At 41.7% G+C, this 26,257-nt stretch overlaps 2 protein-coding genes across 2 annotated transcripts in view; one reads left to right on the forward strand and one right to left on the reverse strand.

Annotated features, from left to right (window-relative positions):
- The window catches only part of sntg1 (syntrophin, gamma 1), a 47,488-nt gene extending 21,231 nt beyond the window's left edge, over positions 1-26,257 (forward strand). Inside the window, exons 3-20 of the mRNA XM_084706671.1 lie at positions 13,978-14,176; positions 14,839-14,893; positions 16,299-16,433; positions 17,048-17,104; positions 17,312-17,369; positions 17,451-17,494; positions 17,886-17,927; positions 18,207-18,360; positions 19,811-19,893; positions 20,197-20,327; positions 20,721-20,850; positions 22,622-22,660; positions 23,448-23,564; positions 23,974-24,045; positions 24,457-24,609; positions 24,784-24,876; positions 25,318-25,428; positions 25,587-26,257. Coding sequence (XP_084562797.1) covers positions 14,867-14,893; positions 16,299-16,433; positions 17,048-17,104; positions 17,312-17,369; positions 17,451-17,494; positions 17,886-17,927; positions 18,207-18,360; positions 19,811-19,893; positions 20,197-20,327; positions 20,721-20,850; positions 22,622-22,660; positions 23,448-23,564; positions 23,974-24,045; positions 24,457-24,609; positions 24,784-24,876; positions 25,318-25,428; positions 25,587-25,769 — 1,629 coding nt within the window. The 5' untranslated portion in view covers positions 13,978-14,176; positions 14,839-14,866 and the 3' untranslated portion in view covers positions 25,770-26,257. The remainder of the gene's footprint in view (positions 1-13,977; positions 14,177-14,838; positions 14,894-16,298; positions 16,434-17,047; positions 17,105-17,311; positions 17,370-17,450; positions 17,495-17,885; positions 17,928-18,206; positions 18,361-19,810; positions 19,894-20,196; positions 20,328-20,720; positions 20,851-22,621; positions 22,661-23,447; positions 23,565-23,973; positions 24,046-24,456; positions 24,610-24,783; positions 24,877-25,317; positions 25,429-25,586) is intronic.
- Positions 1,316-3,988, reverse strand: snai2 (snail family zinc finger 2). The gene is made up of 3 exons (XM_084707526.1): positions 3,445-3,988; positions 2,711-3,232; positions 1,316-2,304 (listed from the first exon to the last, which is right to left on the reverse strand). Exons 1-3 carry the CDS (start codon positions 3,521-3,523, stop codon positions 2,123-2,125), a joined length of 783 nt encoding a protein of 260 aa, XP_084563652.1. The 5' UTR covers positions 3,524-3,988; the 3' UTR covers positions 1,316-2,122.

Consider the following 26,257-nt stretch of genomic DNA (forward strand, 5'->3'; position numbering starts at 1 on the left):
CTGTGTGTTTCAGGTCTGCTATAATTACTGTATACACAACAGGAGGCCTATTAACAGTTGCCACCCCCAACAAATATTGGATCTCACACATTCCATAATAGCCATATGCTGAGAACAAATGAGCCATTGCTTGGTCTCCACCCCATCTCCTCCTCCTACCGACACAACTGCTACATCAAATATTCATGGGGGAATGAGAAGCGCTGTGTGTCCTACCACAATCTGAGCAATCAGCCAGGCAGTTAATTGGTGTATTCAGAGATAACACAAAAAGTCAAAGAAGACGGCAACCGTTCCAATGCACATTCACACACTTACATATCGTATGTGACACAAAAATATGGTATAGGGTATTAGTATTGACACCCTGTGTGTCATTTGTGCTAACAACACTGTCATTTGAAGAAACACTTTTTTCCCTTAGTGTTGTAAAGGTCCAACAGTGTAGGTTATAGTGCACTGTATGCTTGTAATGTCTCCCCATTAGTCATTGGACTGTCCTGTGGAATCCTAGCTGTGGTCTCTGTGTGTGTCAGCTTCTGCACCTGCCTCTCTCCCACACAGCTAGGCCAGAGTGCCACGAGCCACCTGGTCTGATCAGAGCGACAGTGGAGAGCACCTGGACTAGCTTGATGAGGACTAATATGATTGAATATCGACCTATGGGAAAGTTCAGCTCGCCAGACAACAAATGTCTATTTGTCCAATCATCTCCCATAGATCAGCAGCTTTTGACCACGGTGTCAAAGTCTCAAACACTGTCCGACTACCAATCTACCGTTTCAGATATTACACTTTGTGTCGTTCAACAGAAGTAGACAGCACAGTGTAAAATACAACTAAATGTAACCTTGGGTCATCGATTTAATCCACAGATCCCAGAATTATTGGAGGTTGTCAAAGCAATGGAGATTTAGGGGTTTCATAAAAACATTTTGGAGAACAATTCTTCTGCCAAAGACAGTTTTGTATTCAATTGAGTAGACTTTACCTCACATAGCAGGCATGTTACTGGAATAATTGATTTAAAAAGGCACCTTAGAGATTTAGCTAATTTACTGTTTAGGGTGATGGCAGCTATTCACTGGAAAATAATACGCTCTTGTGCTTTAAAGACACTCAGTTAAGTAAATAAAGATCCCTGGGTCCTCAAAAGACTATAGCAAGTGAGTGCAGATCAATATAGCTGGCATGTGTTAAATGTAAAGCGTGTTTGATGTCTGGACAGGTTCACAGAGAACAGGTTCAGCCTTGAGTCTGGGCTGAGTCATCTTTTACTCTCTGACTTTTGCCTTTATATACATTTCACAAACGCAATGTCCTTAAGCTATGTCTAAATCAACAAAAGCTTATAGATATCAAAATACTTGCCTATATGCTTGCAATATAAACATGAGTATATATTTATGGCTGCTGTAATAGTTTGTGCTGCCAAATAGAAAAACATTTTCTAAGTCTTTGAATTTTTATTTTTTAAAGTATCTTAAAATATAAAAATCATTCAATCACAGTTTGCACTGTCAAAATACAATCATTTCAGTCCCACTTACATTCAAATATATAAAAATATAAATGCAAACCTTTTTTTAAAATACATAAATGCCAGACAAAATAGAGGCACTTGAAAATGTATTACTAAACTGAGTGCTGGCAAGTAGTTACTGAGTCATGATTGTGTAAGTTTGAAACACTTTCACCCTCAAAAGTCTTTGCACTTGTTCTCCATGTAGCGATGGCTTCAAATATTCCACAGACAGCGCACTGCTGCTGTCATGTGTTACAATATACAGTATCATATCAAAAGAAAAATATTCAGGTTTAACCCTAAAACACATCCCCTGTGAGATTTGTATCAAAAACATATATCTCTGGACATGTCAAGGGAGCACGAAGAGCGCAGACAGATGGTTATATGTTATGGCAAGGTTCAACACTGTCAGTGGTGAAATGGTGAAAATACTGCTTGAAATAAAAAGCATTCAGTAGAATTGTTTTATACTGAAATGAAATGGATTGTCATGTCAAAGGTGACTCTGCATATTTGGAGGAAAAATATTTTTCCAGCGGTCAGTTTGTGAAGACTGGAAAATAACAGAGGGCTCTGAAGGCAAGGTATCCCAGTTCAACGTGCTACACAACAACCAGATTCCTCATGCTTGTGCAGAAGAGACATTCTGGAGAAAGTTTTGGAGCAGTTCTTGCATTGGTATTTTTTCACATCCGAATGGGTTTGTAGGTGAGCCCTGAGGTTAGACCGGTCTGCAAAAGCCCTGTTGCAATGTGGGCAGGAAAAGGGCTTTTCACCTGTAGAATGGGAGAAAAGAAATGTGTTAGCAGTCAGAAATAGATCACACCAACTTACTATCTGCTTAACTGTCAGACCTAAAGAGTCAACCCTCAGCTGATGATAAGTCTCAAGGTAAAAACACTTTGAAACTTGAATGATGTGTCAAGTAAAAGACAGCTGCGGTTGTGAAACATATCAATTTATTTAAGTCATATTGGGAGGCATGAATATCAGAGTTTTTATCAGTTCATGGTACTGCTTGTTCTGACAAGCCACCTCAGCCTGTGGTAATATGGGCCCAAACAACATAACTTGTATCAACTATCATCTGCTGAATAGGCTTGCAACCTACCACCGCAAATTAAAACTATACCAAACAGACAGACATGTTCCTTGTTTCTACAAATGTGTGCAGACACTTACCGGTATGTGTTCTGATGTGTCCTTGAAGTAACCATGGTCTGGAAAAGGCTTTGCCGCATATTTTACAGACGCACGGCAGAGTGTGAGTTCTAATATGCATTTTAAGGGCTCCCAGACTAACGTACTCCTTTTCGCAGTATTTGCAGCTGAAAGATTTCCTCGTTTGGGCGTCGCAGTGCAGCTGCTTGTGTTTTAGCAGTCCAGAGTAAGTGGAGTAAGACTTGCTACACAAACTACATTGGAATTTTTCAGAGTCAACTCCGTGAGGGTCTGAGAACTTTGTGAGCATACGTTCATCTTCGTCACTTCTTGGACTTTCTGACCCACTGTGGTCTTTAGATGAGGTGTCGGAGAGGGACGAGGGGTATCCAGAGATTGGAGATAAGTCACTTGGAAGCGGGGAGAGCGGCAAGTTGCTGGTAGTCCATACCGTTATAGGGTTGTATGCCACCGAACTAAGGATCTCCGTTTGAGGGATGACAGGCAATGGAAGGCCTTTGTAGAGATACGGCGAAATTAATACTGAAAAATAAGATCAAATACATGTTATCCTTTCTCGTAAGTAAGCATTCAACACCTGCTGAAAGTATTGAAAACAACTGAGGCAATCAAAGAACACGTACTTGAAACAGACATTGGTATTTTGCATTAGTTAGTTTTAGAACGTTATACAGTTTAGCAAGCATTAAAGTGTGGCTACACTCATAAACTTTGAAAACTTTGTGTTTCTTTACCTGCGGGGCTTTCCAGCTCACTATAATTTGGCTTCTTAGCGGAATTAATATGTTTCTTGACCAGAAAGGAACGTGGCATCTTGGAAAATAAAATGGAAATCTTTTCTAGACCTCTGGTAAATATAACGGTCCCCTCTGGACGGTTCAAAACACTTTATGGACGGGAATCCCTTATTGCATAGTCCAAAGTGTCATCGTGTAGTGAAGCGCTGTTGTAACAGTACAGTGGACATACAGCAGTAAGGAGCAGTAAATACTCCCCATCAGGTGCATGGGAGGAGTCACACATTCATACATGGGGTCTTCAATCCAATTAAAACGGGGTTTTAACACGCAGTCCCAGGTGGGCGGGGTTAAGACCACCTCTTCTAACTAGACAGGTGTTGGAGAGAACTGGGGGCTGTTGGAGTGGTTGTGGTGCATGGGCTTGCAGGAAGATAATGATCTTGGTACGCAGTAGGTAGACTATGCAATCACTGCAATGTGCAGGTTGTTGCTAATGACCGCTGTGTTACATAGCTCTGGAGGCGGAAGAAAATGAAAAAGGTGATAAATGCCAACAAGTATGTAAAGAACAATTACATGACATACGTCTCTTTTATTGCTCTTCACAGCTCCATTGCTACTTATGTAACTGAGCACTGCACTAATAATTAACATTGATTTGTCAGGCCTATTTAACAATCCACAGTCTTTATCTTTCTTCAAACCAATAATAGAGCACAAGTCAAGGAGGACCAGTCGGTCCACATTGAAATACCCTTAGTCTATCCAGTGACAGATTTCCTGACATGAGTGGATGCAGGAAATCATACATTTCCGTTGCCAATAATTAAATAAAGTTTTTTTCCTTTGAACATAAATCTAACTATAGTTGGCTCTCAAGGTCAATCTCAGCAGTTTAATCACATCTACCTTGGCTGAGTTTGTTGGGGAAGGGGAAACTTAGCAGTCTACGCCCCCTTGTGTTCGTTCAACTTACCCATGGATGGGAGGGGTGGATGATGTCCAACAGAACTGGGACAATGGAAAACAAAGCCAGCATTAATTGGCAGTTATGAAAGTAGGCCCCCAAGCGATTTGATTGGCCAGGTCAACAGATATGAGAATCTCATTAGGACGCACAAGTTAATTGGAAGCCGGCTATCTTATCTGTGCAACATCCTTTACACATCATGAACGGTTCACTTTTGAACAGCCTTAAATGATAAATGGATGGAGCGGTGATCTTTGCACAGTAGCTCAATATTGTATGGGTGTTACGCATACCTATGGCTCCAACTCTTTTACCCCAACAGCTCCGCGGCCCACCTGCAGCAAGCATATCCAACTCATGGCCAACAAGAGAATCAGGCGGCTGAGCGGTTAGGGCATCGAGCTAGTAATCTGAAGGTTGCTGGTTTGATTCCTGGCCGGGGAACATGCACTTCACCCTACTTGCCTCAGGGAGAATGTCCCTGTACTTACTGTAAGTCACTCTGGATAAGAGCGTCTGCTGAATGACTAAATGTAAGGTATGTGGTAGATATGGAGTTTTCTCATGGCGTTGTGGTAAACCCTAGGCTTCAAGAGAGATTTTCTGTATAACCACGAGTACACCTTCTCTGATCTTTTTATCCGCGCGAGTGATGGGGACAAGGGTCAAGTAAATATGAGCTCTATAGATGCATCCAAGTAAAAAAAATAAATGAATCAGTTATTGTCATTTAGAATGACAATTATGGATACTTCAAGTACAGGTGTTTTTTTCAGGCAGGAGAGAGATTTAGTGATCATGTTGCAGCTTGGTCTGCAGCCACAAATCTATCAGGACAGCCAGTTGATTCTGCAGTTTGATTAATATCTCTCTAAATATTGGTTTAGACTATCATTTTGAAGGTAAACTGAAAGGACGATAATTCATCTGTGAACAGGATCTAATGCATTTTTTCCCATGGAGGCCGAGTAGTAGTGCTTTAAGCCCAAGACACTAAACCTGATGAGTTTAGCCTTGGTCACAATTTCACACCCTGATTCTCACACAGAATCCAGCTTCAATTTGTCACATTGGTGCAGCAGGGTGGTTAGGTAACATTGTGGGTTGATCATATTGAACTTTTTGGAGAGCCAATCACCCCCTGGTGTTTCTCCAGACAGATGCCCTCTGGCCTGCAGATCAGTTACAGAAACAGACACACTACAACCATGGTTCAATAACACCACCGACCAGCCATTCACATCTGACTGGAAAGCAAAGCACTAGAAAACACACGTGTACAATGATTGAGAGCATTCATACCGCAATGGCTCTACAAAACACTCTTTATTTTGTGGCCCAAGACACACATTCCCTTTCACAAGCGTTTCTAAATTGATGGTTGACTTGATCCTAAGTTGGTAGTGATCCAGAGCCATAAGATACACTTTGTATAACTATTTGTAGACTTGTTCTATTTACCGTAGGAGCTGCACGTGCACCTGCAACTAAACCTGCGGTCTTTGCGCAGCTGCTCACTCAGGGGCCGTAGGGTTGCATCTCAATGCACGAAACACAGCTGTTCGATTTATTGAAGTCAAGATCGGAGCGTGAATCTTCTCTCCTGATCCAGTGAGCAATGGGACGGTTCACGTTCATGAGTCATGACCGCTCTCGTGAAAAAGCGAGACATTCGGTTTATTTAACCTGCAGAAAATGAATGTTTTTGCTATGGACTGGGCTACTTAAAAATCAGTTGAAAATATTCTTGAAGCCGGCTCATCTGAATTTTCTTCAGCGGTGGTCGTTGTCCATATGCAGCTTGATACCAGCCTGGGGTTTCATTCACTAAGGAAATCATACCGCAGTGTGTGCTACCGAGTAATTGGCAGAAGCGCTCTTTGCGAGGATGCTGGGCAGTTGTGTGCTCAATAGATGAAAGTAAATGAATACAATATTTATGCGTTGTTGTGAGTAGCAGAGTGCTCCGTGAGTAAATGAAGAACTGACTCCATTGACGTGAGTTGAAACAAATCGATGTGATTTTTATCCAGTCTTATTTGCACTACAGCTGAGCGCACGGTGCGAAGAAAATGTGAAACTGTTTCCCTCCCTTGAGATGTCGACGGAAAGAAATCCCTAAATCGTTGCTCCTTGAAATGTGGCGAAATGGTTTTTACGTTAGTGCGGGATATTTGACCGGGCTTGAACATTGCTTCAGTGTTCTGGATATCGTGTGGGCGAGGGTGCTTGATGGAGATGATTTCGCAGAGATTTCTAGAAACCGTTTCCTACTCTGAATAAACATTTCAGAAGGGATTGATGTTAGGGGCCGAGGGGATCCAATCCAACATCACCACCTGTTAGGATACTTAAAACAGGTAATGTATCCCATTAAGTCATTAGCGAGACTTGTATTTTACCAGCAAATTGTTTTATTAGAATTGCCTAGTATTTAGGATATTGATAAACCATGACCTTATCAATTGTTGTTCAATTGGCTTTTCAATACAGGCTAGGATTTGTATTCATACACTGGGACCACATCATCAGTATACTTGACTGATTCAGGAGTAGCCTATAGCTTAGACATATATTAGCATTTTACGATATGGGGGTAGTTCACTGAACATAGTCATACTGACAGATCACTAGTGCAACAGTGCATAATTAAAATAAAGACATGACACGAGCCCTCACATTGCCTCGGCACTCGAATGTATGGCACCCGCAGTTGCCTTATAGTGCCTTGTCAGACCGCTTTTTATCCAGTGATATAAAACAAATCTGAAGTAGGATACAGATGATGTACTGCACACAGTCGACAGCATAACACGTAATTCCAATGCCACACATCTTGCAGTCAGATAAGACAGTATTTGATCGAAACCTGCAATTCCCTGCAGCTGTAACACAATAAACCTCATCAGTGCAACCGACAAGGCATGATGCGTTCAGCCATGGCAACCAGAGAAACATGCGTAGCCTTGGCTATATTGTTTTATACACGTGTAGAAAAATCCTGATATTTGCCCCTGAGACTCATATTGTGAATATAGCTCTCACACCTCTCAGTCCCATAATAGCCAATGATGCATGAAGTAGGCGCAAGGAGGCTTGCAAACTCAGTATCTTGATGAGGTCAGTTTTGACAGGGTTTCCATACAGTAGTTTCTTAAGACTGAGTTGAAGATGAGTAAATACCTAATTAGGGTGAATGAATACCCAAGATCACACAGACATCATTTGCTATCAAAAGCAAAATATGGTTTTGCATATCAGCATAATGGTACAAAATTATCTTATTACTGGGCCATGGCCATCTAATAGTTATTTTCATTCTGGCTTTTACAGATCTGCATTAGTGGTTGCAGATCCATATGGTGAGAATGGTGAGCAGAGTAAGGTCTGGCTAACAGGCATAGGTCAGGAGCAATCTGGATGATGTAGTGAAGGTCTCCGTTCCCTTGGAATGACAGGATGTTGCCTTGTCATTGACAGCTTTCTGTTCTGAGCATTCACCCCCCCCCCCCCTCCCTCCCCCATACAGCTAAAGTCATATATCACCAATCTGTTTGTCCAAGTGTTAAAGGTCTTTCAGGCTTGAGTGAAATGTGACATGAAGGCTGGTGACCATGTCACCCCGACAGCAAACCAGGCAGCTCTAGGTCCACTCCCAGTTGTGGGAGTGGTGCCACATTTGTATTGTGTGTCACCAGTGTTGGATGAGCAGTGAGATCAGGATTCTGTTAGAAAAAGCTGCCGTATCACATCAAGTCGCTCATTTATCTTTGCAATAACTCTCACATTATTTATGGGGGTTGATTGAATGGTTGGATAAATCATGTAGAATACTGAATGTTTTGATATAGTCATGTTCTTACAGCCCTATACTACATTTACAATAACAGCTGCATATTAACTATTACTTATAGTTAATAAATAGTTCAACTTATATTTGTTTGTGAGCCAATTTAATTGTCAATAATCTGTTTCAACTCATACTGGAAATAGGAATTACTAGTCCTACCACTGTTCCTTCTTTCAAAAATGCTGACGGAATGTTCTTTACTAATTATTGCCCGAGTGGGATATTTTACCCTCAAAGGCAAACTTAGTCAGAGTGAATACACACATTGGCATGAATGATTTATGTTTGCGCAATCACAGTGAAAGTACGGTTTTACAATCTGTAGATACATTCTAGGAGAACAGGGGTTATGAAGAAACGTTGACCTTCTCATCGCTAGGTATGTTATGACGGACCTGGTTCTTTAAGCAGGCACATCCCTCCCTCTTAGATTGTTGGTTTTTAGTTATAAAAGCTATTGCTAATACATATTTTTGTATAGACATATATACATTGTTGAGTTTTGTATTTGAATTTGTTCTATTATTATTTATATTCACTGTAGGCCTACATATGCTTAGAGGTTGCGTGCTACTGAGGATGCGTGCCACTGTGTTCCATGTCAGGAAACAATACCACTGTGAAAAGACAGAAAGGCATCGCTGAAATAACTCTGTTATAATGTTATCCTCTAACGACTGTTCTTTATATAGGAAGACAAGATAGTCTAACGCCTTCTGTCAGAGTGTAAAGTGAGGTGGTCCCAGACATTCACATCTTAGACCTGCAGCTAAGCAGGGGAGGGAAAGGAGACTATATCACACCTTATAGTCATGTGCACTCTTACCAGGGCGGATTTAGTCAACCATCCGTATGAATTGTCCCAGATGCTGGACCGAATTAACGGGGGAGATGCCATTTTTATTTTTTTTAGATAGAGAGACAAAAAAAGCGAAAGTTTAAATATAAATTGAAGATGCAGTTGTTGATGCGTGCTATGGACTGTTATCTTTGGCTGCCACAGAGTTGGTGTTGCACAGAAAGGATATCATTAGTTCCACGGCCTAGTGATGACTAATTAGGTCAATACAAAACTGTTGTCATGGTGGGAAAACACATAATACACATTTGATACAAAAGCCTTTCTGTTTGCACCATGGTATTCAAACCTGATTCAAATGGCTGAGCCGGCAAGTGACAAAAGGTAACAACAAACAAAGCACTGACTCAAAGATTAGCTCCTCTGGTTTAAGATGAAGGCCTCCAATGGATTTCTGTCGAGGTCGGGCAGTATATTTGCTAGATGTTTTACAGTCACTAAGTAGCCCACACTGGTCTATTTTAAGTCATGTCTGATTAATGTGTGGATAGCCTGCTTATTCAGTTTGTTAAGCACTGGTACCTTGACAGCAAGCTAACTGCCTTCTCTATTTTGCACTGTCCTGTTAGCCAATTGCTTTTTCTACAGTAGGCAGCATTCTGCTTTATGTTCCATATTTGTAGTTCTACACAGAAACAACGTTAGCATATGAAGCCTACTTTGGTTATTGTGTGTTGTGTTTTGGAATTAAGTAATTACAGTTAAATAATTAAGTATTAAGCATTAAGTATTAAGTATTAATTACTTTTCCTAATTTAAAGTGGACAACAAGGTAAACACAAACTTAACATGATTATATGTTTTTAAGTGTCCTCTACCCATTTTGTAACATTGATGTTCTTTGGGGTCATTTTGACCCCAGGCTGTTCTAGCTGTATGGAACATACAAGAAAAATCTAAATGTACATACATTTGTTTTGAATGTTATAGGGGTCACAATAACAATGCATTTTATAATGTTTATAACGTGTCCCTCTGCTTTAGGGTCCTAAACTAACACTATAGTACTCTATAGTATTGTGAGAACCACTGATTATTTCCATAACATCGGAGGGTGGGAAAACGTAATTCACTCAACATAGGGGAGGAACAAACAAATAAAAGCTTCCAAAGCAGCCTTATAAACTTTGTATTTATGCTATGTGTGCTCTCTCAATTGAAAATGAGCTGAAAGAAAAGTCTGCTGTCAATTATGTTTTGTCACAGGTCTTTGACAGTGAAAGTGACATAGAGCAGACATAAAGCGGAATAGACGATAATGTTGAGGACCCTGATGATGAGGCATCCTCTGATGAGAATAATACTCTTAGTATCAACCGTCCTGTTATGGCTCAACCACCCGCATACACATACCTTCCAAAAATGTAAAGTTATTATGGTTCCCCTCCCCACTTGAATGATAGGGTAGACTTAGTGCTCCTAATGTCATCAAAGTGGGTTCAGGAGGCACCAGACACACTGTCAACCAAGTCCAAACAGCTCCATAAATTGTAATGTAATGTGTAATGTATTCAATTGAAAATGATATATTTGACATTATAAACTAAAAGGGGAGGCATGTGTATGGGTACAGTTGGAAAGCGATATAAAGCCAACAAAACAGAAAACATATTTATTTCAAATTTTAGGTAATTTAATTGGATTTTTGAATGATATGCATATTTTCCACAGTCAGGCAAAAGGTTGTTTTGGGGGTGGGTGGGGGTTATTTTTTATTTAAAGGGCTATTTAGGTGTGTCAACAAACACACAAAAGTACCTATCACAAAAAACCTGGGTACAAATCTGATTCTGGGGGTTGAAGTAGCTGGGGTCAAATTGACCCCAAGGACGAAAAATGTTAGTAAATTTGAGGATAACAGGAGGGTTAAATAAGAAGCAAAAATAATTATGTTAAACATGTATTCTGTGGTGTCAAATGTTGAATGGGGTCAAATTGACCTCAAGGATAACAGGAGGGTTAAGTAATTCCAGTGGAATTTGTGACTTGAAGTTAGAATACTATAGCATCTACATGTAGCTTTGGTTCGTCTAAGAGCACCAGTTAGCTGGAAAATTTGAACCCATGTCCAGGTAAAACCACACAGGGTCATGCATGGTAATTGGCATTGCAGCCATGTTGCAGGGTATGTTCATGTCCTTTGGGCGGAATGTGTCGGAGTAAGTTGGGAACAACTCTAGAGAATGACACAATTCCCCAGGGAGATGTAGAGGTACTAAACTCTGTCAGATTTCACTCAAAGTAAATTGAGAAATTATATTATTCCCTCTCCTTTAAACGCACGTTGCATTTAGCTATTATTAGATTTTTATTTCAGCAAATCACCATTTTTCCCCTTTGGCTATAATTTTCCAAATGTCATACTTGATAATCCTCAGTGTTTCAGGTCTCTTGATGATCCCCCCACCCCATCAATTCAAAATCTTATTTTTCCGCAAGTAATAGATGTCATCTGACTATCCAAATGGGGTTCTATCAAGTCAGCCCTTAGTGTGTTGCACTGGTTGTTCTTCTTTCATGTCAGCGTGACAATAAACTCCAGGCTTGGTATATTCCTGAGGCCCCAAAGTGTGCTAATGAAGCACAACTGGAACATCATGTATTCTATGTTGTTTTCACCCAAACCTAATCTAAAGAAGAAACAAGCCACAAGATGAGAGGTACTGTGCTGTAACAACCAAAAAATGGAGTTGATTCATTAACGGTAATTAGGACAACCGTGCAAGATTACACGCTTCAGTTGTTCAAGCTGTGTGCCTATAGGCCCACAATGGTATAAGTTGTTAATGGAAAACAATACATTATTACCAGTTAAGAACATGGCCAGAGGGAACCAGCTGACCTGTGCACAGTCATCTCTAACAGTGAACTACACCAGTGTTTATGTATGACAACAATACACTGACTATCCTTATTTCATCCTTACACATCTTGATTCCTTGATATTCAGTGATATAATAGGTACCGGTTTGTGGAATGATCCTGTTTGATTCAAGCTGGCACCCACCTGAAAGTTCTGGGCATTGCTTTTGCCAAAAGCCATTCATCACAATCAGAGAGGTCAGGAGCCAGGTGCATAAACGTGTCGGTCACTAACTTACTTCTGCTCTCGTGCAATCCTCAATGGGTCTGGCATGGAGAGCACTGACACAACAAGATACAAAATGGGGGTTTGGAGTCTGGCAGCACTCACAATACCAGTGCACTCAAAGCTGAAGAAGGGTTGAAAATAGTACGCTAATAAGATATTATTGAATCACAGAACCCCTTGGTAAATACCAAGAAAATAATTGGTTTGCTTTGCCTTTGCAAGTCAGAGCGAAGATCAGGATCTCTTTTTTTCTGTCTTGGTAATCACAAAAGGGAGCACAGACAGCACAAGAGCAGAGACAATGTGCAGTATTACAATCAAACAGCTCAGAGAGGGCAGTGACAGAAACATTTTATTTTTTCTGTTGTTTTTTTTGGTCACAATAAAAATGTGTGAAATTGCTGCTGGAAGGCCACATTACTCATTATATTTTCACACCAAGAGATACTGGCAATGAAGAAACCTGGATGCTTAGTTCACTGTCCAAAAGACTCTCTTTCCAAGTGGAGGACCACAATTCTAGCTCCAATAATCAACCGCTTCAGTTCCAGATCATGGCACTTTGAGTACTGTATGTATCAGACCATACAATAAATAAACTGTATTTGGGTTTCAATAGTCCACCCCAACATTTGCCTGTCTGTACTGAGACAGTTGATCCTCCCCCAGATGAAATGCCTATATTGCAACTATCCATCATGCTGTCGTGGTGACAGGAGCTGTACCCGGGTCTTGGAGGTGGGCTTGTCACTACCACAGCTTGTACCCTCCAGGCTATCTAACTCCGCTGTCTCAATCACAGTCGGCTCCGTGCGAGCCACGGTGTTGGGCAAATTAGTGGCAGAGCAAATATCTGATGGCGCACACTGAGTTTTCGCTGACTCCGCTTAAATGTTACAAAAGGTTCGGCTCAAGTATGTCTTTGGCATTCTCCCCTCCTGGGGAGCGGCTGTATTTGTGGTCTCCCCTGCATCTCCTCCTTTAGACTGGAGTGCTCGTCCCCAAGCACCAGGCTTACGGTTTATAACGCTGCACTTTTAACTCAAATTTAGATTGACCAGATGTAGGCATTCATTTTTAAAGATGGCCAAAAATGGCATGGGATGACTGCACATCCATCAAGGAGAGAAATCTTTCTCCAGATGGAACCGAGTTCTGTTTGTCCCCTGTTTCAGGAAAATCCAGCTTGACTGCAAAAATCAACGATGAATATAACATGGGTTCTCATTTCAATTGAGAACGATTCAGGGTACTCTCTGAAAAACAATGATCCCAGAGGTGCCATTTCACTTGGCAAATTTGTGGCACTATGTCTGCGAAGACTTACTAATGAGTAGCATTTCTCTAGTGGATTCTATTACACACAGAAAAACACCTTGGCAGGATCATTTGTTATTGTTACACCAAAGACAAGGAAGTGGAAGAAAAATGTGTTAATTGAAGGTTGGCATTCACACATTAGGATCCATAGGTTTCTAGAGCTGTTTCACTTATTCTGATCTTAAACAACTCTGAAAAACATCTTTATCACTTCTGTTCTCTATGTCTCTTTCTCTCTTTTTCTCTTGTTCTGTCTCACTCTCTCTCTAGTCTGCAAAAACATCTGTTCTCTAACGCTAAAGGAATGACAACACACTTTCTGGCTGAGTCTGTTGGCCTACTATCTCATGCAGTACACTAATGGAAAAGGTAACATACATTTTTCTCCCTCAAGCTTGTGTGATGATCTGGATCTGTATGGTTCTTCCCCGGTTCAGGACACCACAGAACCTGTACTGGCACCAGACAGCCGACAGCACCGCTGCCCAGCCCTGACTCTGTGGCGGCACCTCCCTCACCTCCACCCTCCACCCTCACCTCCACCCCCACCCCAGGATCAACAGTACACGCAGCCCTACCCAACCTGCTTCATGGCTAGACCTCTCCAAACGAAGAGCTGGGGGCCTTCCTACTGAGGTAGATCTACACTGTATTAAATGCTCTTCAATCACCTTTGTGAGTGTGTCAGTTGTCATGGCTCCATCTATGTTTTTCCTTTTTTGACTCATGGCCTCTCATGACATGTGACCATACTGTATGTTGAAGTTATGTTTCTGCACCAGAGCAATAACCTTACTTCATGCGTGTGTGTTTCTACATAGCTCCTGTACTGTGACTGTTGCAGTTTTAGCTAGCATTTGTCTCAAAGTTTTTCTTTGAGGCCCAGGCGAGAGCATAGACCACTACCGTAGCTGGGTTACCTTCTGGGAGAAAGTGATTCAATACTGAAATGAATATTACCATACTCAGGTTCTCACCTTTTGCTCATCAATTATTTATTCATGTTTAATATATTCTCTGGTTTCCCTTGCAGATAGCTTGCTGGGACTGCTTCTGCAAAGAATAGCGCTAACAAGAGAAACATTGCATTAAAATCTATTACATCCTAATCTTATTGCCCCCATCATGATGACCTGGCATAAAGGAAAAAGCTCCACCCGTGCTAGCAGATGTGTTTGAAATAGCCCCTAGTCACCCAGGGATGGAACTGCTCTGTAAAGGGCCCTGCTGCTGATGGGGGCCAATTTACGGATGAGTATTTTCTGGTGTTTTCAAGGCTCTTTTCCTTTTTTTTCCAGGGCAGTTTCCCTCACTGTACAGTGGCACATGGATTTCAAGACTTCAAATGAAGAGGTACAGTTTAATTGCAGTTGAATAGATTTCAGCTCTCAGCATTTTGCAAGATAACTAGACCAAATTGCTCTGTCTTAACATCTGTTACGGCAGCCTCAGTCAAATGCTGACCCAGCTTAACCTTTGCTCCGCAGTGAGTGTCACCGAATTAGAAATCTTTGGATTCATCTGGCTTGAATGGGTCCTTGTTGTTACATGTCTCCGGACCCTGCTGGGTAAATGATATAAATTGGAGTTGATGATGTGGATAATGATGGAAGGGATTAGAATGGGAGAGTAATGATGAAACAGAAAATAGGATTGGAGAGAAGGGAAATGACATTCATGAACTAGCAAGGTGAACAGCAGGTCAGACAGTGTTCAGCAATGCAAGGCTGCTGCCAATCCCGCTACTAGTCCTGTACAGTAGCGTCGTAGTGCAGAAGTGGCTTGTTGGATGAACCCCCACACCTTCCTCTCCCCCACCACCTCTCTCTCTCTCTCCTTCTCTCTCTCTCTCTCTCTCTCTCTCTCTCTCTCTCTCTCTCTCTCTCTCTCAAACACACACGCAAACAAAACACAACCATACACATCATATTATTCCCCCTTTCACATTTTGGATAGTGCTGAGATTTCTCCCTCCAAGCAGCTGAGATTTGTGTATAACATCTGACTTTCTCAAGAGATCACAAGGAAATGTCACTTTGCACCTATAAAATATATCCTAGTCCTAGTTTATGACTGCACTAACCTCCTTGTTAACCAGTGACTGATGTATCCTGGGTGACGGTGTCATCAACGATTGTGACATTGGTGCATTCTTTCATTAGTAATCCTGTCAGATGATGGTGCTTCTTTTATTTAGACCTAAGCGTAGTTCCAAGGACAGGGCAGGCATTCCAATTAGCCAGGAAAGAATTTGCTATGCAGAATGCAAATGTATGCGGATTAGCATGTTCAAAATGGATCATGGGATATGCACTTCTCCCTGCACCTCTTTTGCTAAACACTGCATACTTCCAGATAAAGAGAAAAGCCTACTTCATTTGTACTTTTAATTATGCAGGTTCTTTGACTGTTTGTCAAACTGTCATTAAACATTTATTTGATCATTTTGTGCTTCGGAAAATGTTTTCTCGGCTTATAATGAGAGGATGGCTGAATAATATTGAAAGGGAACATCAGGAAAGTTTTGTTATTGGCAGTGCTAATGTCGAGTTGATGAAAAGAAAAATCAAGGAAAACATATTTTTTGAAATGGATTGATATGTGACATGCTTCACAACAACTCTTACATAACCAATGTCTGTATGACAATTGCCATGTCATCTTTAAAACACGTCTCTCCAATGACAGTTCATTTCATGGCCAGTTAAGTTGGACATGGAGGCAAAATGAATTATTTGGCAACTGTGATTGCTTTCAGACAAAGACTGGGATTTATTTGCTGCAAGATGGTAACGAGGAGCCCTTCAATATTCGACTGCACTTGGCAAAAGACATTCTGACCATCCAAGAGCAAGATGTCATCTGTGTGTCTGGAGAACCATTTTATTCTTGTGTAAGTAACCTAGCCTCACACATGTAAGACCCATTTCCCTTTTATAAAGGTTGGAACAAACACACACAAACACGCACACACAGACGCACACACACACACACAGAAATCAATAATGCATAAATGAAGGTGACTATATTAAGATATTGATAAAGCATTGAATGGCCCACCGTGTGTGCACGCCGATCTGATTCGATTAATCTATAGGTCGGAATTCAAGGTTCTCAAAGATTGTTTCCATTACGAAAACATGTCATGAAATGCCCCGGAATGTCATAAAATGTCATGGAATGTCATGGTGTGTCTTGCTCAATATGTGGAACTAGGGGGAAGGTTGAAATCTGACTTCAACAGGAAGAGAGGCAGGCATTGAGCCACATTAGCCAGGAGTGCATCTCCCAACCTGGCTGGACAGTAGACTGATGGAGACATTCAGGGTGGCTCCTTCGCTGTGTTTGATGGACAGACCCTCTCGAGGCCCTGTTAACAGTTTTATTATTGCTGTAAACTAATCGGCCCTGCCTGCTCTGCTTAGAGTAAGATGTTCTCTTGTAAGATGTTTGTGAGTCTCAGAGTAATCCAATTACCCAAATTCTAACTCAATAACCCTTTTTAAGGAGAGGACTGTGACCATCAGAAGACAGACTATCGGAGGTTTTGGCTTGAGTATTAAGGTAATTAAGATCTCAATTGATTAGTGTGGCCCTCCCCACCATTGTCTCTTAATTTACTGTCACCGAGTGCACTAAATCTTTTGTGTCAAAATAGATTAATTGCAGTTGCTGTAGGGTATGGTACATTAACATAGTTTTCCTCTGTTTTATTCTTGTCTGGTCTAATCGTTCCAGAACCTTGTTACATCTGCTTTATTTGTCTCCCAGGGTGGCGCGGAACACAAAATCCCAGTTGTGATATCCAAAATATCCAAAGAGCAAAAAGGTAAGCTGATGTTGAGCATGTGTTTCCGTTTGGTGTGCTAGAATGTGGATGTGTTCACTCACCGCCCTCTGCTCTCTGTAGCTGAACTCTCTGGGCTGCTCTTCATTGGAGATGGCATCCTCCAGGTAAGCGCTGAATAGCATCCATGTTTTATCCGCCATATGTCATCAAGTGTTTGTTGGTACGTTCCCTCCCAGAGCCCTCATTTTACACTGAGTGAGGAATGGTGTTAATGTTTCATACCTCTTGTGTCAGCCAGGGTTTGTACTGCTGTCCAAATACAATGTCTTTACTCTTTTTTTTCTCACTAAGAGAGCAACATTTTACAGAACTTTACAGGGCAAAATGTTGAGGCTCAGCCAGGAAGTGTTGTATATAGAACTGTAATTCTAAATTAATAAATCTGGCAACCGTAAATGTAAGTGATGGTTTTCAGTGCAGATAACTGTGAAAGCTGGCTCATGTAGGCTTGTTTATTATCGGTATCACTGCTAACGGCAATGTTGTTTTTTCTAGATAAATGGAATTAATGTTAGAAGCTATCGCCATGAGGAAGTGGTAAGCTGTCAACTGTTATCTAATATTTCACTGAAAGTGCAACACTGCAACACCTTATCTGCATTCACTCTTTGATTCATATCTTGTAGCTGTATAGTTGATAGATTTCTACAAAATTCAGTGTAGAGGCAAAATACCACCCACACTTCATTTTTAACCCTGTATCATGTGTTCTTGGCTATGAAAAAGCTATAACCTGCATCATCCAATAGCATGCAGATCTACACACTGAGAAGCAGATTGTGTTTCTCTTGTAACATATCACTCGTTCAATTTCAGGTGCAAGTTTTGAGAAATGCCGGAGAGGAAGTGACCCTGAGAGTCTCCTTCCTGAAGAAGACGCCATCTTTTTTGAAGCTGCCGCTCTGTGAAGATTGCACATGTATGTGTATCTTAGCAACAGCAGGTGTTCTGCAACTGCAGTCCTGGAGAGGTATTGCAGTCGCTGGTTTCATCATTGCGCTAGTGTCACAGGGATAGTTGCGTTGCCCTTCAGTCTTGCTCCCTCTCTAACTCTCCCAAGGCGGGGTTCAAACTCGGGATCTATAAACATGACGACCGCCTCTATAAATACAGCTTTAGCCAGTGAAGCCATCGAATAAAAAATTAACTTAAATTTTATTCTGGGTTTTTCATGATAGACAAACACACAAAACAAGTGTGATAATACAAAGATGTGGCTTTTGCACAAATCAGACAAAACATTGGAAGGCGAGAGAGGAAGGGCTACGATGTTGAATGTTTTATGGAAGTGTTTCTATTACAAACAATGTGTACATGATCTTACCTCATAAGATAATCATCAGAAATATGATTACATATGATTGAAACCAGTATTGCATATTGTGAGTCTACTAAGGACCTTGTTACATTGTAAAGAAAAGACAGCGAGCTGCTGTGAGTCCAGAAACGACCTTACTTTGTCCCATAAAACATTCTCTCCCCTATCCAGCAATGACAGATAAAGCTGCTTCTTTCATGCATGTCAGGGTCAAAAGGTCCTACAGTACAAAAGTTCATTTAAGTTAACTCGATTTGGCTTCCAAAATTTCCAATTTATAACCATTTTTGTTTTGTGAAGATGTACAATAAATGCCATTGGGCTGGAAGCTCAGCCAGCATGCCGCTGGACATAGAGCTACACCCATGTTCAACATCTTAGAAAGTGTCTCTATAATTACATCCCAGAGGTCCTTAACAGCCGGACAAAGCCATAGACAGGTCACAAGGGTGCCCACCTTCCGACAACCATGCCATCATAAACATGAGAGGGTTTGATAGGCTAGAGGGGGTGATGGATGCGCTATGTACGTTTTTTCAATAGTATTTTCAATATAGATTTAGTATATAAATCTGAATCAGTTGGAAAGTGATACTGAGTGCCTCCGAATGATGTCCCATTTAAGTGGGGTGAGTGAGACAAGCACGTCTTGCTCCCGTCTTTCACGTTATTGCTATTGCTATTGTGTAAAATGAGAAATTTGTACATGCCTGAGACCATTCCTTTCTCATTTGCAATAATTTTACAGGCTGTAATTCATGGAAACCTACAACATATAGACACCCTTTGAGATGATTTTCGTGATCATAGCTTTTAACTGCAAATAAGAGAGAAATAAGAAAGATTCATTTAGATTTCATTTTGCTCTCATCTCTGAAAAAGGAATAATGGCATTGTTCTCTAGAATCTGATGTATTTCAAAGCTGTAAAGCTAGCTATTTGAGGGTGCGGTTTGCTGAGTTTAACCAACCCACCAAGCTGGACTCTCTCACTCTCTTTTTATACTCATGACTGGAGTAAAATGGAATGACACCTGACAATGTCAATCTTGAAAAGTGATATATGTGTGTGTGTGTGTGTGTGTGATGACCCTGTGTTTCAGGTGTCCCCAGTGATCAGAGCAGTGGAACATCTTCTCCTCTATGTGACAGTGGCCTGCACTTAAACTTCCACCCCAATAACACGGTACCATTCCAGTACAACCCCCTCAGCTGGGCTATGTATTTACCTCAGACACTGTAATGTAATGTGTGCTGTATATTTTCAGACAAGGATGCTTCATGTATTTTTTCCAAAGTGCAAAGAAAGCTTAGTCAGTAGTTCCATAATGGCTCAGAGTTGCTGCATCGGGCCCCATGCTCTACCTGTTACACCACGAGAGCAGCCCCAGGCGCTTCTCCTCTGGGCAGGACAGCTGATGGATGTCTGTGAAGTGAGAAATGATGTGGTTGCCACCCCCCCCCCCCCTCTGTTTGCCAACCCCTCCAGGACTCTCTGTCCTGCTCGTCTTGGCCCACTTCCCCTGGATTACGCTGGGAGAAGAGATGGGTGGACCTGCGCCTTATACCTCTGCTCCACTCCCGCCTGTCACAGCACATCCCTGGCTCAGATGTCTGCAGGTGAGCTGGGGGAGGGGGTCGGGGCCGGGGAGGGGGGCAGGGGCTGGGGGGCAGGGGCTGGAGGGCAGGGGCTGGGGGACAGGGGCTGGGGGAGGGGGGCAGGGGCTGGTGTGTCTTGCTAAATACATCCATTAGTTCTTAGAGACTAAAGAACCTTAAATTTAGTTTATCAGCTACTCCAATAACTGTGTATTAATGTTCCGGAACGTTCTGATTATTATAATCAACTTTGTTCTGAGATTTTTATACAGGAATGTGGACCCAAAGTCATTTTACCTAATGCTTTTGCGTAATGTGTAATTCAGTAACACCCCAAAAATCAGTTTGATTATACCACAAGATTTCTCATGTAAACTCCTATATACTGACTGTCTACTACTGTCATTTTTGCAGAAAGAATGCATTTCAAGTCATAGCCGTGGATGGGGTTTGCAGTGGGGTCATTCAATGCCCCACGGCTGAAGACTGTCTGGACTGGCTTCAAGCAATAGCAACAAACATCTCGGCTCTCACCAAGCACAATGTGAGTTTCAAATATACAGAAATCACACTGCTGAAAGACACGATTAAGATATTGTCTCTGCTCGTTGAAGGCATGTGTTTTAATCCTAAGGAGTGCATTCTGAAACAGTTCATAGGAAATAAGTTGTTAGATAGCTGTATCATTTATGATGTCTCGATTAGACAAATATAGGACGTACAAAAAGTATTTGCACTGTGGGTGAAACACAGTTTTAAAATGTAAACATTTTGTTTTTTGAGAGGCCATTTACATGGCTAGCACTTGTAGTAATGTTCTGCAACCACTTAGCCCCCTAAGCTGTGTTCAGTGCCCTTGTATTATCCATAATTCATCATAAAGTATTATACAACAAGGAAGCCAAGGGGTGGCGAGCAAATTGAATGGAACCTACCGTCTTTTTGAACATCTTTGAGGTCTTTCCTGGGCGTGTGGGACACAAGTTATTTGTTGTTGTTTCCAGATGAACAGTGCTCAGTAAACAATGTCAAATGGAAGTGTGTGTGGGTGTGTTTAAAAGCTGGGTGTCCAGTTTGCTAGTTTAACCACATCCTCTTGTCGGGACCGAGTTTGTTTCTTTTTTTCCCATATTAGTCGTTTGCCACGACTCTTCAGAGCTCATTGAGGAACAGGAGGCTAAGCTAATAGCCCCACTCAGATACATCTCCACCCTCCTAAGCTGCCTTCTGGGAGCTGGCCGTAAACTTAGCAAAGATCATTTAAATACCTCAGAAACCTTAGAGGAATGTCATTATAAGGTAACCATAGGGCTTTGTGAGAGAGACCAGAGCCTCACAGGTCTAATGGAGCACAGGCTAATCTGGAGTGGACTAAGTAAGGGTCATACTGAGCATAATGCCTATGAGTCATTGTGTGAAAGAGCAGATATTTCTAGCACCGCCATGGCCTCTTCACACGGTGCCTGAAAGAGGTTTTCTAGCCTGGATATTATAATGTCAGCCTCTTTTTCAACAAAATTATACAAAGTGTGGCTTCCTGGATTATTTGGTAAGGTTCACAGTGGGAAACCCTAACTGTATAGTAAGCACGTAGCAGAGCTCCAGCCAAAGGACCTGGCCTGGTTCTATCTGAAATGATGTACTGAGCAAGCCCACAGGCACCTGTTTTATTCAGATAGTAGACACTACTCACATCCAGCTAGTAAATACAAGCTGTCTCCATTTTAACACTGAAATGATGAACACACTGTATGTCTTCTTCTGTTAAACTACATTTACGCTATTTTGATATGAAACACAGCAGAAAGGTGCTCATCTCCATGTGAGACCCGGGTATTGCCGTGGAGGATCTAATTTGGTGTTCTGTTCGTGAGAGAGTTTTATTGATAGCTCAGCGTGGATTAGGAGCGCCTGATACCTGTGATCTGAACAGAATGTTGTAATTTAAAGCCTCAGTGCTCTCTCTGTGCTTTTCGCCTGTTTTTTTATTACCAGCCACAGCAAAATGGATTTTTTGGAACTGCCTCAGGTCCTTGTGGAAATGACTATCCCACGTTTAATTTGCATACGTTGAATAAATTAAGTAGTATTACTTGTAGTTTATTTTTACGGAGTGGAGGTAGTTGGTTAACAAGAACACTTGATTGGAAAGTGAGCCTAGCTGATTTGGGGCTCTTTCACAAGTACTTCCAATCTCTGTAAATGTGTAAGGAATGAGGGAAATGTTTCAGCATGTCAGGCAGGTAGCATATGGTGCTTTGTATCTGTGTATCCATTATGTTCTTTGTTATAATACATCTGGTTTCATTTAACAGGTAAAGAAGATTAACCGAAACTTTCCAGTTAATCATCAGGTAATAGTTGATGTCTGAATTGAGCTACTTTCTACTCTAACATTCTATGAGTTCTATATCAATGCTTGTTTAATTAGAATTCATTTTGACATCATTGTCATCCATCCCCCAATCATTCTCTCTTTCTCAATACTCAGAAAGAGTTCTCCTATCCTGTAAGGCTTAAGCTCATGTTGAGATAAATCATTGTCTCTGTGTGAAGCACCTGTCTGAGCAGGTACTTAAATAAACCATAACTGGCAACTATAGCACAGTAGGAAAATTGTGTACATCATAATACTCGAACAAGAAATCATTGGAGATTAGCTAATGATGTTTGCTTGTTCACTCCGCCATCAATTCCACTTTCAGTTCTGACACGGTTAGTGAATTAGCAGTTTTTTATAATTAATTTGCCCGCAGCTCCCATAAGACAAACTGTGAAGTCATTCAACATCTCATGTTGTATCTTCATAGCAATTAAACTACAATAGAAGCGACTGCTCGACCTGAATCTTTCACTCACTGTTTTCTGTCATCCATCAAAATGCCCACTGAGAAATGCAAACAAACATTTTACTGAAGCTGCAATCAGCCTGACTGTGATAAGTACAGACTGAGAGTCTGCCCTTGTTTCTACACATCAAATCCACCCTCATACCTGAGCGCTCACTCTCTCTGTCTCTATCTCAAGTCTTTCTTATGCACATGCTAACAATATATTTGTGTGCCCTCTACATACATTGAAATGTTTTTCCTCAATTTATTTGATCGGATCCCTCTCTTTTCCCTTTTGTCCCATTGACAGATTATCTACATGGGCTGGGTGGATGAGAAGGAGCAGGACTCCGTTCAAGACCGAATGTACTCACCAAAGTTCCTGGCCTTGAGGGGTTGCTCACTTTTCAAGTTCTCAGCACCCCCTGTAAGTGTCGCTCTCTTCCAGTGCGTTTGCAAAACAAAAAGGGTGTGTTTGCCAATTGTTTGCTTTCAAATGGATCAGTATGTTGTTTACTAGTGTAAAAGCAAATCACATAAAACATTGCATTTTTAGGGACTTGATGTTGAATATATTATATCATCCAGCTGGACAATGATTGAAACAAAACACCACCATCTGGCTTCCATTGATCTCCATTGGATTGATATTTACATGATATTGAAATGTTTTAACCTGATGTAAGTGGTTGTAGAAAGCAGTTGAAAACCCTTTTTTTGTTTTGTTAATAAACTTTGCCTTCCCTTATGTTCTATGTTTGATTAAGCCTCTTATGTTGGAAGCAGCAGTGTGTGCATTATTGAAAGACTGAGGGGAGTTGTGGGAAATGTTGCAGGTGACAACATGGGACTGGACCAGAGCAGAGAAAACCTTCACCGTCTATGAGATCATGTGCAAAGTTCTGAAGGTAAGTCACCTGTTTGGTCGAGTGAACATTGGTAGGGTCATAGATTTATCCATGAATTGGATTTCCAAAGAAGACACTGAATTGAAGGCAAATTTAAATAAAGGAAATTAAGACAATTGCAAGTACACACTCCAACAGTGATTTAAAATTAGAATCAGATTCGGGTTGACCTCTACCCTCCTTGTTACATCATTCCCTTGGTATTTTGGCTTCCACAAAATTAAGAAGAACCTCTTCCAGAGTGTCTGCTTCTTCAGATTCATGTTTTTGTGACAAGGCTGATGAAGGTGATAAAGCTAAACCAGAAACATAGAGACCTGGATAGAAAAGATAGAAAGATAGAAACGTCGAAGTCAGCGTTGCCATGTACACGTGATCAGCATGGCAGCGTCACTAATGGGGTTCTCCCAGGACAACGACCTTCTGGACAAGCGGAAACACTGCTTCAGCGTGCAGACGGAGAGTGGGGAGGACATGTTCTTCAGCGTGGAGCTGGAGAGCGAGCTGCTGACCTGGGAGAAGGCCTTTCAAATGGCCACCTTCCTGGAAGTGGAGAGAATCCAGGTACGTATCCCGACGTCGATGAGAAAGCCGGTGACGGTCTATACTGCGCTCGGCCGCCCGGTGGTTCTCTCGCTAGCAGTGATTTATGGTTATGTGGCATGTTTTATGGAGCAGAGGGAAGGTTGTGCTGTCTGTGCCTCGCACGGCTAAGTGTTTACCCTCCTTCTCTTCCAGTGTAAAACGTACACTTGCATCATGGAGAGCCACCTCATGGGACTGACCATAGACTTCAGCATGGGGTTTGTTTGTTTCGATGCTGCATCAAAGGTAAGTGCAGTAAGCTGTATATGACCCAAGTCATACTGTAGTCGGGGGGGGGGGGGGGTGGTGCATGAAGGAAAACAATGTGTAGGGAACGTGGATGTCTGGTCTTGTCGACTTTACTCTGTACAAATCACGAAGCTGACCACTCGTTGTGTCTCTTCATCCGCGATGTCTGCTTGGTGCCTCTGCACCGTTATTTTCATGCTTGATCCTCTGCTGCTCCAGCTGGCAGTCTGAGGAGCGACTCCACTGGAACACAGTGCTCACACCAACCTACACAACCGCAGTCATTTCCTCCCCTCAGAAACAGCTTGCATTCTATCCGTCTTTGTGAAGTGGGAGACAGCGTGAGAATCCTAAGTGATTTGATCGTGTCGGGGAAGGCTGTCGTTCATCGTTATGCTCGTTGGGTTCCAGCAGGTGAAGCCCTCTTCCTGTTTGCAGGCTGTGCTCTGGAGGTACAAGTTCTCTCAACTGAAAGGATCATCCGATGATGGGAAGAGCAAGATCAAATTTCTGTTCCAAAATCCGGACTCTAAAGCTATTGAAGCTAAGGTAACCAGCGATTTATCGGTCTCTGATGTCATGATCCTGACTGACAACTTGGAAACTAGTAACCAAATAAAAACAAATGTTTTAACTGTGCTGTGTGTACTGAAGTAGAATTTGTCAGAATCAGTCATTTGAATGTCTGGAAATCTTGTCTGTTGCAGGAGCTGGAATTCTCCAACCTCTTTGCAGTGCTGCACTGCATTCATGCGTTTTTCGCCGCCAAAGTCGCTTGCCTGGATCCAATGTTTGTGGAGAGTCAAGGTACTGCGACTACTGCAGGGGAGCCCACTCTCACTAGTATCTCCAATAACACACAGATATCCAAAATGAAGTACTCCACCTGACAGACCTTGCTCTCTTTCTTGCCCTGAAAGCACCCAGATCCCTTCCCCCACCCTCCACCATGCACCAAACACCCACCTATGAAAACTGCACTTAGTCACTATACTACGGCCTGAAACAGTGAAGGGCTGAACACATGAACGAGAGGCTTGCTGCTGCATACAAGTTCTCACAATGAACAAGGACAATCTGAATCCAACAGTGGAGTTGTTTTATTGAACGAACGCTTCTTTGCCGGAACAAATTTGACATTCTCGGGAAGAATATCTGTCAACAAAACGTGGGTCCTGTACATCTGTATGTTAACAACCTTGTAGCTAACCGAGGGGCCACAGGAACAGCTGGGCACTGTTATCGAATTCTACATTTATGAACAGAAATCTTTGGGTGGATTTTTAGTGGCCCATGTACAGTGAACCACATGTGGATACACATAACATTGCTGTATTTCCAAGGTGAAAATAAAACCAACTGAGTGTTTTCTACAGTA

This window comes from Hypomesus nipponensis, chromosome 10, assembly GCF_054491055.1.
Source record: "Hypomesus nipponensis isolate SF chromosome 10, ASM5449105v1, whole genome shotgun sequence".
Taxonomy (NCBI): domain Eukaryota; kingdom Metazoa; phylum Chordata; class Actinopteri; order Osmeriformes; family Osmeridae; genus Hypomesus; species Hypomesus nipponensis.

What these genes read in the sequence shown, in the direction of transcription:
- snai2 (XM_084707526.1), bottom strand. Translation starts at nt 3,523, where the DNA reads ATGCCACGTTCCTTTCTGGTCAAGAAACATATTAATTCCGCTAAGAAG. An exon ending in TGAGCTGGAAAGCCCCGCAG is followed by an intron (nt 3,233 to 3,444) that starts GTAAAGAAACAC and finishes CTTATTTTTCAG; the next exon opens with TATTAATTTCGCCGTATCTC. An exon ending in ACACATCAGAACACATACCG is followed by an intron (nt 2,305 to 2,710) that starts GTAAGTGTCTGC and finishes CCCATTCTACAG; the next exon opens with GTGAAAAGCCCTTTTCCTGC.